The sequence below is a fragment of the Sphaeramia orbicularis genome, chromosome 22 (genome assembly GCF_902148855.1).
Source record: "Sphaeramia orbicularis chromosome 22, fSphaOr1.1, whole genome shotgun sequence".
Lineage (NCBI taxonomy): Eukaryota > Metazoa > Chordata > Actinopteri > Kurtiformes > Apogonidae > Sphaeramia > Sphaeramia orbicularis.
In genome coordinates, this window is record NC_043978.1 from 43,365,778 (window position 1) to 43,378,007 (window position 12,230).

The 12,230-nt window shown below is 39.2% G+C and overlaps 1 protein-coding gene across 2 annotated transcripts in view; it reads left to right on the forward strand.

Annotated features, from left to right (window-relative positions):
• Window positions 1-12,230, forward strand: part of babam2 (BRISC and BRCA1 A complex member 2) — a 92,353-nt gene that overhangs the window by 63,932 nt on the left and 16,191 nt on the right. For both annotated transcript variants that reach the window (XM_030126661.1, XM_030126660.1), the window contains exon 8: window positions 10,404-10,503. In XM_030126661.1, the coding sequence (XP_029982521.1) occupies window positions 10,404-10,503 (100 nt within the window). The remainder of the gene's footprint in view (window positions 1-10,403; window positions 10,504-12,230) is intronic.

Here is a 12,230-nt window from a genome sequence, read left to right on the forward strand (position 1 = left end):
CCTGTTTTTCCACGTCTGCCGCCTGTCTCTTTTCTCTCCATCTTTCTCCTTTTTCTATCTCTCTCTCTCCTCTGCTGATCCCTCTGGCTGATCCTCAAAGGGAACTGAGAGAGTGAGTGGGACTTAAAAGAGAGAGAAGCGCTGTGCTCTACCCAGCAAGGTCGTCCCTTGCTCGACTGAAATGCAGCGAGGAAGGGAAGAGAAAAAAAAAAAACACGCATACACACAAAACATGGTAGAGGATAGTTTTTCCCTCTCTCCTTTCCTCTTTCCTCCACCTCTCTACTCTTCTCTCCCATCACTCCTGAGTTGTTTGATATCTCATTTTTACTCTCCTTCAGCAGGGGCTTGGATCTAAGAGCTCTGAACGCAAACTCGTAAGCCCCCTGAGCTACAGTGTTATACCTCGATTTCTATTCCCTCTTCCTCTCTCTTTCTTGCTCTCTCTGTTACTTTTTCTTCCTCTGTCTTCAAACACACCATCGCTGTAATGTTTTTCGCTTTACAGAGCAGTAAAGGGGAAAAAAATGTTAAAATACCCTGACAGACACCCACATTTTTACCAATAATGTCCAGCCTTGACTGCTGTTGCATCTTTGATGGGACTGTGCCTCGTATTTGCTGCTTTTTTTTTTTTTTTTTTGTAGGAGTTATTGATTATAGGAAGTTAAAACTCTGAGATTTTGTAGGCTTACAAATTTACCTGCTTAAGATTCAGCGCTCATATGTTATATAATATTTTACGGGCCTCCTGGAAGAAAATGCGTTGAGAAAAGCATAATGAGTTAAGCTGGTTAGAGCCTTGCATTTTTCCTCCTTACTCATTTAAACTAGAAGTAAAGTATAAAATAGGTGCCGACATTTGGGGAATTTTTTTTAAAGAATCATGTCAGCTTTGGAGGCGTGTTAGAGCTGAATTTGTTGTCAAGCCAGTTTATTTGTTTGGCAGCTTGTGTTACAGCGGAGGTCATGGTGTGATCAGACCCCCCTCCAAAAATGACTTAGTTTAGGGTCTAGTATCGTAGTGCAACGGGGTCATTTACAGGTAAAACACCAGTAGAGTCAGCGACCACAAGTGCAAGTCGGACCGGGAGTGTCAGCGTGTTAGATTCGGCCTAAATTTCCAGACGATAAGGCATAAAATGTACCTGTCCCTGCTGAACTTTTTCCATCCAGCTCACAAACTGCATCTGACAATTTGAGAGCAGAACTAACATACATGGTGTGTGTTTCTTTGGCTGTAGGCAACACTGTTCTTACTGCGTTTTTAATCACATTTTCACTGAGCTCTGTAACCGTACATGGAAGCAGTGTTCTTCACATGGCATGAATAGACTGACCACCTAAACAGCAAACTGATCATTTTAATACACGTAGAGCTATGACTTACTTTGTGTTTTTACTTGAAAAATAAGAATGTCACCAACACCTGGCACAGGCTCAAGGATTTCCACTAGTTATTGGCTCTACGTGTTTTAACCATTAAAATAAAGGTCTATAATAGTAAACGATTTGATTATTTAATGAAACCGTGGTATTTCAGTGAATATTTTTCAACCGTCATTTCCATCTCTGCGAAGTCTTCTATTTTAACGTGATTGCCTTTGTGTGTCTTCGACTGTTTTATAAGCAGACTCGTCGCTCTATTCATTTTTGCTTTTACTTCTCGTTTACCTGATTGTACTGTGCCCATGAGATGAGTTGGATACATCTCTCCTTCCCCCAGAAAACCTGCTGCATTGCATAAAAGAATTGAGTGGGCACCGTCTCTGCCCCCAAACCAGATTTAGGAGCCCAGAAAAATCAACACAGAGAGACAGTTTTAGGCTGCAGTGCACTAATGTTTGTGTATCTGCATTTGCCTGTAGGTGCCTATGTATGTGTATGTGTGTGTGTGTGTATGTGTGTGTGTGTGTGTGTGTGTGCGCGCCTGCCTGCTGATGTGTGAGTACATCCATGTGTGTGTGCATGTGCCTGTGTGGGTGTACAGTTTGTGTGTGTCCCTTCTCCGGGGTCTGTAGAGGTGTTTTACAGGCTTTGAAATCTTTGCATTACGATCAGATATTTTTCAAGGTTTTGTGAACATCTTGTCACAGTCAGAAATTGTCAGTCTGATAAAATAAATTCGCCGCTCACCCTCTCAACAGTCTAAGATGTCAGCGCAGACACTTTTATTCTCAGCAGCTCAAAACACTCTGCCACTTCTTCCTCCTCCTTGTCTCCTTGAAGACTTCTGCATCATGTGTTTTACAGCGAGTCTCTGTGATGTGACTTTGTGATGCTGCTTTGCAATTGGTAGCAAAGTCTGCTTCTATCATGGGGTCACTTCAAACCCTTTCAGTAGGTATCTGCATGTACACGTCGCACACATATTTCCATTAATGAAAGGTATTTACTTGGCTTTTGAAATGAGTCAATATATCAATGTAGTTAAATATACGTCAATACTGTAAACAAGGTCATATATTGCGATTTTCAAGTGCAAAACCAATATTTCAATATTTTCTTACACACCTTCTTCGAGTCACTAAGACATTTATTGGACGAAAATTTCACCATAAGCAGCAGAGAAGTGCAGTAACGAAAGCAGCTGCCATAACCGTGGCACATTACACTTCTTTTTTTTTTTTTTTTAGAGCTCCAGCTTCAAGGACAAAGTATCAGTGGAGTATCAGGCCTACAGAAAAGCTGAACATGTTACATAATAATCACATTAATAATAACATTGGAATACCAAATAAATAAAACCTACCAAACTGACTGTTCTCAGTTAACACGCATTTGTGGAGACTGTTTTGCTTCAGTTAAATTTCACTTTTGACATATCACCCATCCTCCCTTTTTACTGTTAGTATTTGTAAGTTCTTATTTAACATACCTGGAGTCATATTTGTGCTACATCATGCCATGAACTTAGCCCGTCACCTCATCAACAACCAGCCTGCACGTCTGTAAAAATAAAAAAGTCTTGCTAAGTTACTTCATGACGTATTCAGAACATGTGCACAACCTGCTTTTGGATCTCAAACCAGCAGATAAGAAATGTGGATCTGATCTGGGAACAGGCAGCTACAGTGGAAATGATTCTCATTATGGGTTTGAATCAGATTAACCTGCAATGTGATTATGATAAGTTTCATTTAATTTACCCACCCCACCCCACCCCGAAGGGGAGGCAAGGGGTATTGTTTTTGGTTCAGTTTGTTTGTTTGTTTATTAACACTATAGCAGCAAAATTATTGGATTATTGGATTATTATAGGAACAGTAGGTCAAAGTTCAAATTTTGTATGAATTTTTACAGTCTTTTTTGTCCTCATTTACTTATAATGGGCAAAATTTCAAATGTCTGTAGCAGCAAAACTATTGGTTGAATTCATATCAAATTTAGTTTATAGATTTCCAGTGACCCAGAATAGGTGTGGTTACATTTTGGGAAAAGTAGGTCAAAGTTCAAATTTTTTCATGAATTTTCAATATCTTTTTTTTTTCTCCCATTTACTTATAATGGGTGAAATTTCAAATATCTATAAAAACATCAATTTTGTTTCAATTTATTTCAAACTTGGCACATATATAAAGGCAATTGATATGCTGACTTCACCACATGCGTAAACATGATGACATCAGTTAGATCGATGCCAAAATAAGCTACGATACATGTGAAGGTCGGAGTTTATTGTGCCTGGCACCACTTGTTGCTTAACGTTAAAGGGAGAGTGATCATTAATCCACAGAAACACAATAAGCTGTAAAGTTAGTTAGCCAACTGGAATACTTCACATCTGTTGTAAAATAATTACAATACACTCAATATAAATCATTATTTTAAAATAAAAATGGAAAAAATACTGTAAAATACAATAATTAGCCATGATCATGATGTAGTAGTTCTGTGATCCGTCATCTTCGTTGCATCACAATGTCTGTGTAACAGGCAGGGAAAAGGATTCCTGAAATGGCCAAAAGACGGAAACGCATATTTATTCACTGTATTGATATCAGGATTTGGAAAATGAGATGAAACGGTGTACAAAAAAACTGCATATGGGTCTTAGCTTAGGGCTTCTTTAACACCAACACACAGACTGCGGTTCCAAGCCTTGGGTTTTAATAAAACATATCAATATTTGGTGCCTGAGACTGTTACATATTGCAAGAGTTAATCTGGTGTATTCACTGAGGAGGATGAAGAGGAGTAGAAATGGCAGTAAATGAAGACAGAGATCAAGTTTATGTAGCAGTAACAGTTTGGTTCACTTCATTGTACTGCTCTGCATAAAACAACTAACCTGCAGGACTCAACTGTGACATGTTTCATTCTGTTGTATTGCTTCCATGTTCAACCTATACGGCCATGAGCACTAAATACAGCGTGTCCATAAAGTCTCTTTACAATCAAATAAATTTATTACAGAAGGATATGAATAGACAAATCTGTGGAAACTATTACAAAATGAAAAGTAGATATTGACATTTTTTTTCCTCATTTAATCCACCTCTATATGGACACTACCAGTTGCACAAAGCCCATTAAGGCAGTACTCAATTTCTTTCCATGTTTGTTGTATCACAGCCTCCTCAATTGTGTCAATGGTATCAGTGATCTTTTCCTTCAGGTCGTTGATGTCCCGTATCTTTTTTGGATACACGATATCTTTAACATAGCTCCATAGAAAGAAATCCAGGGGAGTGATATCTGGTGAACGAGGTGTCCAGGGGATTGAGTCATCCCTTCCAGTCCACCGGTCTGGAAATGTTTGATTTAGGAACCCACCAACATGCAGAACCCAATGTGGTGGTGCACCATCTACCTGGAAAATGATGGTTGGTTGAAGGTCATCCAGTTGTGGTGACACATGTTCATTCAAAAGGTCAAAGGTGAACATTTGCAGTAGTTGATCTCTCGTTGAAGAAAAATGGACCAATGATTCGACTGGACATGATCCCACAATGTGATTAAAAACTTTGATAACCACTGAGTACATAGAAAAAAATCTGCTGAACATCTCTCCTCAATTGCTTTTGTAATATTTTTTTAAATTGTAGAGACTTTGTGGACACCCCGTATATTAAATATCATACATCTGATTGAAAGGTTGGTAGAGGGTAATAAGAAGTTGAGTAAAGAATAGAGAATAGAATACATAGAAATACTGGTTGACTCGGTGGTGCAGTGGTCGCCTCACAGCAAGAAGCAAGGTTTATACGGGTGCTTGAAATCCTTAAAAATACTTGAATTTCAATGTTGTGTTTACAAGGTCTGAAAAGTGCTTGAGTTTCAGTTGAAGTGCTTGAAAGTGCCTGCAGTTATAACTCCGTAATGTGATTTATTTATTTATTTTTAATATTTACTCAATCCGAAGTTGCTTATAGAGAGGTGGTACATTTTGAAAAATAAAACTTTATGTAAAAAAAGAGTGCACTCAGGTAGATTCCAGGTACATTTTTATCTTAATCTTTGGCTCGATGCAAGTGTGTCTGAAGAACGCCAAGTGGCTTTTTTTTTTTTTTTTTTTAAATAAAACTTTGGTCTTCTTTCATTTCTAAACATAATTTTAGGAGTTTATAGCATAATACAATGTGCATCATTGTGATAAAATATTAAAATAAATCAGAAAATAATCATGAGTATATGTATTCCTGTAAATATGTATTGTACTCCAGCAATAACGTGCTGTGCTGGAAAAATTTGAAAATGGCCCTTAAAAGTGCTTGAAAAGTGCTTGAATTTGACCTTGAACATGTGTATGAACCCTGAAGAAGGTCCTTGATTCAATTCCAACACAGCTGACGGGGGTGGGACTTTTCTGTGTGGAGTTTGTACGTTCTCCCATGTCTGCGTGGGTTCTGTCCGGTACTCCAGCTACCTTCCTCCCACCATCCAAAGACATGCAGTAATAAGTTAATTGGTTAAATTGCCCATAGGTGTGAATGTGACAGTGATTGGTGGTTTGTGTCTATCTGTCAGCCCTGAGATGAACTGGTGACATGTCCAGGGTGAAGCCCCCCCCCTTCACCCATAGGTAGCAGGGACAGGCTCCAGCACCTCGTGACTCTCTCAAGGATAAAGCTGTTTAGAGGATGTTTGAAGGATAACTAGAAACAGAAATCAGTCGAGTCACTCTACAACAGACAGGTGACTGACTCCTGCAGCCGACGGACCGACAATGAACGGACCATTATTTAGTCCAAACAGAACCCAAGCAGAGCGGGGCCCCTCCAGCCTTTTGACACATGAAGAAGGCAATCAAAATGGAAATGTCGCTGCTTTGAAACTACATTACGATCTCCAAACATTCCCTCTCTGCCTTATCTTTCATTTTGGTAATGAGGCACGCCTGCCCCTCTTTCCATCCGAGCTTTTATCTGCTCTCACGCTGTCACTGCACTGTCATACACACCCCGCTCACACACACACACACACACACACACAAAAACCACACACAAACAAACTGAGCTTCGTCACCATCCACCTGAGTCACAGAGGATAATCTCTGTGGTTGATGAAGTCACAGGCAGCCCTGTCACTGTACAGCATGAGTGTGTGTGTGTGTGTGTGTGTGTGTGTGTTTGTTTACATGTGTGCATGTACACTGTCTACTGTAAATATATCATACAGTAGCTTGTATTGCTCAGAGGGGTTGTGTTAGGTAGCATGTCTGCATGATGACTCCAGTGTGTGTGGGTAGTGTTAAGAGCAGTGTCACCAATGAAGACAGAGGCGGGGACTCTTCAGGGTGCCTCTTGGAAAGTAGAAATCCATTATGTCGAGATTCCGAGCCCACCTACAGGAAGCTGATTTTCACATAATTTATACCCGGACTGAATGTGAGATAGCTCTGGCTTTCTATAAGTTAGTATAGTTCTTTACACTTCTACTAGGATTCATTCAATAGTGTAGTAGTAATGTTAAGGACTCAGCAGGCCATGTGAATCTGCTCTTCTGGTTATTTTTCTTATTGGTGACACTTTCAATAAAAATTTTGACAAAGTTCTTGACAAACCTCTCGCATTAAACTGAAGAAGACATATACATAATCTTTAATATATGTATATAATTAATTAATTAAAATATATATTTAATTAAAACCCAAAAATAGGTTCACATTCACATCAGTTTGGCAAAATAAATATATACTTCAATATTATGTTTTTCCATCCATGACTATAAAACTGGTCAGTGTTTTCTCAGGCCCTGTCCATACGAAGACGGTTTCGGTTGTATCCGCAAAACTTTTGTATTGGATAGGCCTTTTGTCCACATGAAACCACCATTTTCAGTCACTGAAACTGTAACTTTTTGAAACCGGGTCCCAGAGTGGATAAATGTGAAAATGCCAGTTTCACATCTTCGTCTGTACGACCACACCACCACTTTTCTAAAACGATGATGTCATAGCCCCACCTCTCTAAACTTTAAACAGCTATTGAGCATATTGTAAATTTTGAATCAAAATCTCCGGCTACTTTTTCATTACAATGCACAACAAACAACCATGGCTAATATTTACTACATGCTCTTGGATCTAAAGCAGAGAGTTGTTGTTGTTGTTGTTCTTCTTCTATAGTCTATGGTTTGTATGCAGCGTGCAAGCCTTATGCACATGCTCCAGGTCGTCTTCTCTGTTTTTTGTGAGAGCATTACAACGCCACATACAGGCCTGGCATTTGTACTATATTGTTTTCAGTGGTTTCATATGGATGCAGATATTTCCTGAAACGACTGTTTACGGAGCACTTTTTTGAAAATGACAAAGACAAAGATTGGATAGGAAAAGATGTGGTTTTGTGTGGACATCACTTTAGTTCACTGCCTCATTAAAGGGGAATTCCACTGACATTTATACACTGTAAAGGTGAGGGCTGGTGAGTGCTAGTCAGCTTGTGGAAACAGTTATATGATGCATAATGTGGCTCTGGAGGAGTGAAGCCAAATCTGAGAAAATGTCCCTTAAATGTGTCATTGAGGGTTTGCTTTGCTTGTTTTTCTGTGGGGGGATCTTTCCCGCATTTAGATTTATGAGTAGAGAGTTAACTGGAAGGTAAAGAGATCAGAAATGACTTGTACCAGCACTCTAACCCTGTACAAATATGGGCTGCAGGTTCAAATATATCCCTCTTGAACATCTCCAATTCACAGTTGAGCTTTTTATGTCTGTTAAAGGTGGAAGTAGAAAAATTTGCTTTTGCGTTTAACTTGTTTTGTATGTCGGACAGCATCAAGTAACAGTTTGATATGATCATAAGGGACCAGTGTCTAATCACACTCCATTCGAATGAGTGTTCCACAGGCAAACCATTGAAATCCAAAATGCATCACATTTGTTCACAGGCCTGCCATTGACACATATGAGTGACGAACACACCACCATCTATTTTGTGCCTCTGTTCGCATTTCCATCTGAATGATACGGTGCTATTCTTAGATCTGTGGGTGGATAGATGGGCATCAGTTAGATTTTCATTTTCAAAGGCTTCTCTGCTCGTTGCTGTAAGCCATTTTCAATCGACCATTTGTTGGTGCACGGCGAAATGCACATGCTAATGCTAATTATGTGCACAAAGCCTACAGTAAATGGTGGCTTTGGAGTTCCTGAGAAAAGGATTTTGACAATGAAAATGGCTTCATGACAGTTTGCTTGGCTTCCTTCTGAATCAGTCCTTATTAATATTCAGCTCCAAACAGGGTAAACTTAGACCCGCTTAATGCTTAACATAAAATATATGATGCTTTATGAGACATTCATAGGTTTAGTTTTAAAGTGTAATGCACTGGAGATGTGATTAATCATTTTTTGTATGTGACTTACGTGAGAGTGTGATGAGTAACCAGCTGTTTTCCAGTCAGAGCTGCTCTCACTAGTAGCTCTGGATGCACCTCCCAGGTCAAGTAACTGTTCACCTTATGATGAACTCTATTAAGACATAATTTTTCCTGTAAGCATTTGTGGTTTAGGGTGATGACCGAGGTGGAGCACATTAAACTGGGCTCCACCTTATTCCTCAATACTCCCTCAACCTTTGAGCATGACACATGTCTCTGGACGTTGTTGTTTGACTCTCTGTAAAAATGAGAAGATAGGGAAAATATTCTCAGCATCATGGGAACAGCAGCTTCTCCTCATAGCTAAGTACTGCTGATGAGATGGAATTGGTGGGATCATGAATGTGGGCTGTGACTCACTGCTGATATATTTCACCTTTTAGATACATTATTATCATTTTCACATCATAGACCCTCTGATCAACTCTAGAACATGCCCCAAGGGCTGCATCTTAACATATGTGATATGAGATATTTGACATAATGTTGTATGATGTATGTTTTTTTACATGCATCATGCATTTTTAAACCAATAAACGATGTGCCTTTTAATGTGACATAACAGCATTTCTAAATGCCCTTTGACTGTTATAATGAAAAGGATATATAAATAGAAGGTGAAATCCTCTGTGAACGCAAAGCAGCTATGTTTCACAAAATGAGCATTAAAAGCCAGTAAGCGGTTCCTTAAGACCTTTAACCTGTCCTCAGGGTATTCCCTCTTTTTTTTGCCCCACATCAGAAAAAATAAAGGAGTGAGTGCTGCGCTTGGTTAGTCATTGGGGAGCTGCAGCAGCAGATTTCCTGATTAAACAAGCATGAACTAATCACTAATGGAGCTGTGCTGCACAATTGAATCAGTTGGATGTCAAAAGAATAAATGAACAAGTGAAAAAGAATGATGAGGATGCCACAGGCATGAGTCACTCCTTTATTTTCTAATTTCACAACTACAAACAGACTAGTCAATGTTGGCATCATGTTGTTTAATAACTCACATTTATTCCCCTGAAATCATAAGCTGTCAAAGGCAGAAATTTCCTGAAAAACTGCTTTGAAATAAACTTTAACAAACCATTCAGATCAAATTAGACCAGCTTTGACATTCAAGAGAAAAAAACCTAATGGCATTTATTCTCAGATGTAGTGGCTTTGGTACAGATTTAAGTGTCCATATGGAATTCAAAGTGGGCTGGTACCAAAGTATTTTTAAGTCCTTATATTGTGTAACTTGATACAGGCAGTGGATCTAGTTTTTACAGCAGAGTAGGTAGTGATGACTGATGGCACAATTAAACAACAGCATTGAAAAATGTCATGTTCTTTAGTCATTTAAATGGTTTTAAATGATTATGTGTTTATTTTGATTTGTTGTAGAGTGGGAATGAATGTCTATAATGTACAACACATAATACATATAGACCCATCACAGACGTATAACTATTACTACTAAATATTACTGTAGTTTATTATTTTCTATAGAGACACATAATAGTATGTATGTAATGCTCAGAGTTATTTTTCATAAATCTATGTGTGTATTTTCAGGCTAAGTGTTGTCCTCTTATTTCCATCAGCGCGCTCGGAGGCTCCTCTGCACTTCATATCCCAGCATTCCCCAGTGGAGGATGTCTAATTGACTATGTACCCCAAGTGTGTCAGTTACTCACCAACAAGGTAACAAGTGTTTTTTTTGTTTTGTTTTGTTTTGTTTTTCTTTTGATGCATTACAGCTGAATAAACAGTATGTGTGTGGATGTCCTTTTAAATAAATAAAATCATGCATTTGTGTTTTAGAAAATATGTGGTTGATTTTCTGCATATTTCTAAGTCTGAGTGCATCAAAGGAAGGATCCACTGTGGAATGTCTTTTGTCAAGCTGCCTGTGTGTTAATGTGTGTATGTGCATTCAAGCACGTGTGTCTGGCATCTGCCAACGTGGGCGGACTGGCCGTCCTCCATAGGCTGTCTGAGCTCTCCTTGGCCTCTGCAGGTTGACAGGTAGATATGCGGTGTTGTAGACACGATGTAATGTCCTCTCCCTCGGGGGAGGTGCCCATCCCCCATGTTACCCCCCCCACACACACACACACCACCTACACATAAACATGTGTCTGTGTGTGTGTGCATACACATAATGCACATGGATAGCCTCCATCTCTCCATGTTCACCTGGACTCTGACCAGCATGCTTAGGGTGTCTGGAACATTTTTGTCCCCAACTGCCCTTCATGCCTCTGGTTGTTTAAGTCTAACAGTGTCAGACGACCCCCCCAAACACACACACACACACACCTCTATCCAGGAGTCACAGAGGCCACAGCCTATGTTTGCAAATGTATGTTGAAAAGCAGGGATAAGACAGAGTAATAAACAGGGAGGAGTTGCACTAATACTAACTGTCATACAGAGAAGGTACAAATTCCTTTGTTCTTACCCCAGATGACCTCTTACACTTTAACCTGCTGTTGCATCAGGTGGAACCACCGAGCAGCATCATTGTCAAGTTATTCATCATAAAGTACATGTGTTACCTTTAATATTCATATATTCATGTATAGACTGGTCTAGACTGTTACAAGCCAAAACAAAGTAGAAACAGAATAGATGAAGTGTAGATAGATATGCAAAAGACCTACCATCAGACTCTGGGTGAGGTCGTGTTACAGCATGTTTTTTTTAACTAGCAACCTTACAAATCATAAATGTACCTCAGCCTGCTTTACAGTCTGTACAGCTCCTTGTGATCTCCAAAGATCACCATGAAAAAAACCTTTTAATACATTCTTGGAGATTTTTTAAGCTTGAAATGTTAAAAGTCGATGTTTATTTCTTTTATTTATAGTGAAGAGGGTAGTCTTATCTTTCCAGGGGTAAGAAGGACCACATGGTCAAGCCATCCAAGCAGGAAGACTGAGGCTGAGCGTGTCGGATATGCTTCTGCATATCTGATATTGTTTGTGAGATGTATCAACTGCGGCGGCGAATGGTACAAAAACACATTTCTGTAATATCGGAGACAATGACTCTTATCATGTTTGCGTACAGCCTGTGCAGTCACTTTGTTCTCTTAACACCATCACTTATATCCTCCCACTTATTCCAGATGCTGTGGTCGATTTGACACAAACTTAAACTGCCACATACCTCAGCTGTGATTGTGATTATGAATCTGCTCGGTGGTGGCAACACCTGGCATCTGCATCAATCAAACAATCGCTCATAAAAACAAGCTTTGCAGGCATTTTCAATCCTTCACTAAAGAGACACAGTATGTCATCACCATTACACATGACAAGGAATTAGTTGCCTACAATCCATTTTTTAAAAAAATTAAGTTTATTTGTAAAAGTTGTGTTGTGCTGCTGTGAGAAAAAAACAATATGGTCACAGTTTATTTATTG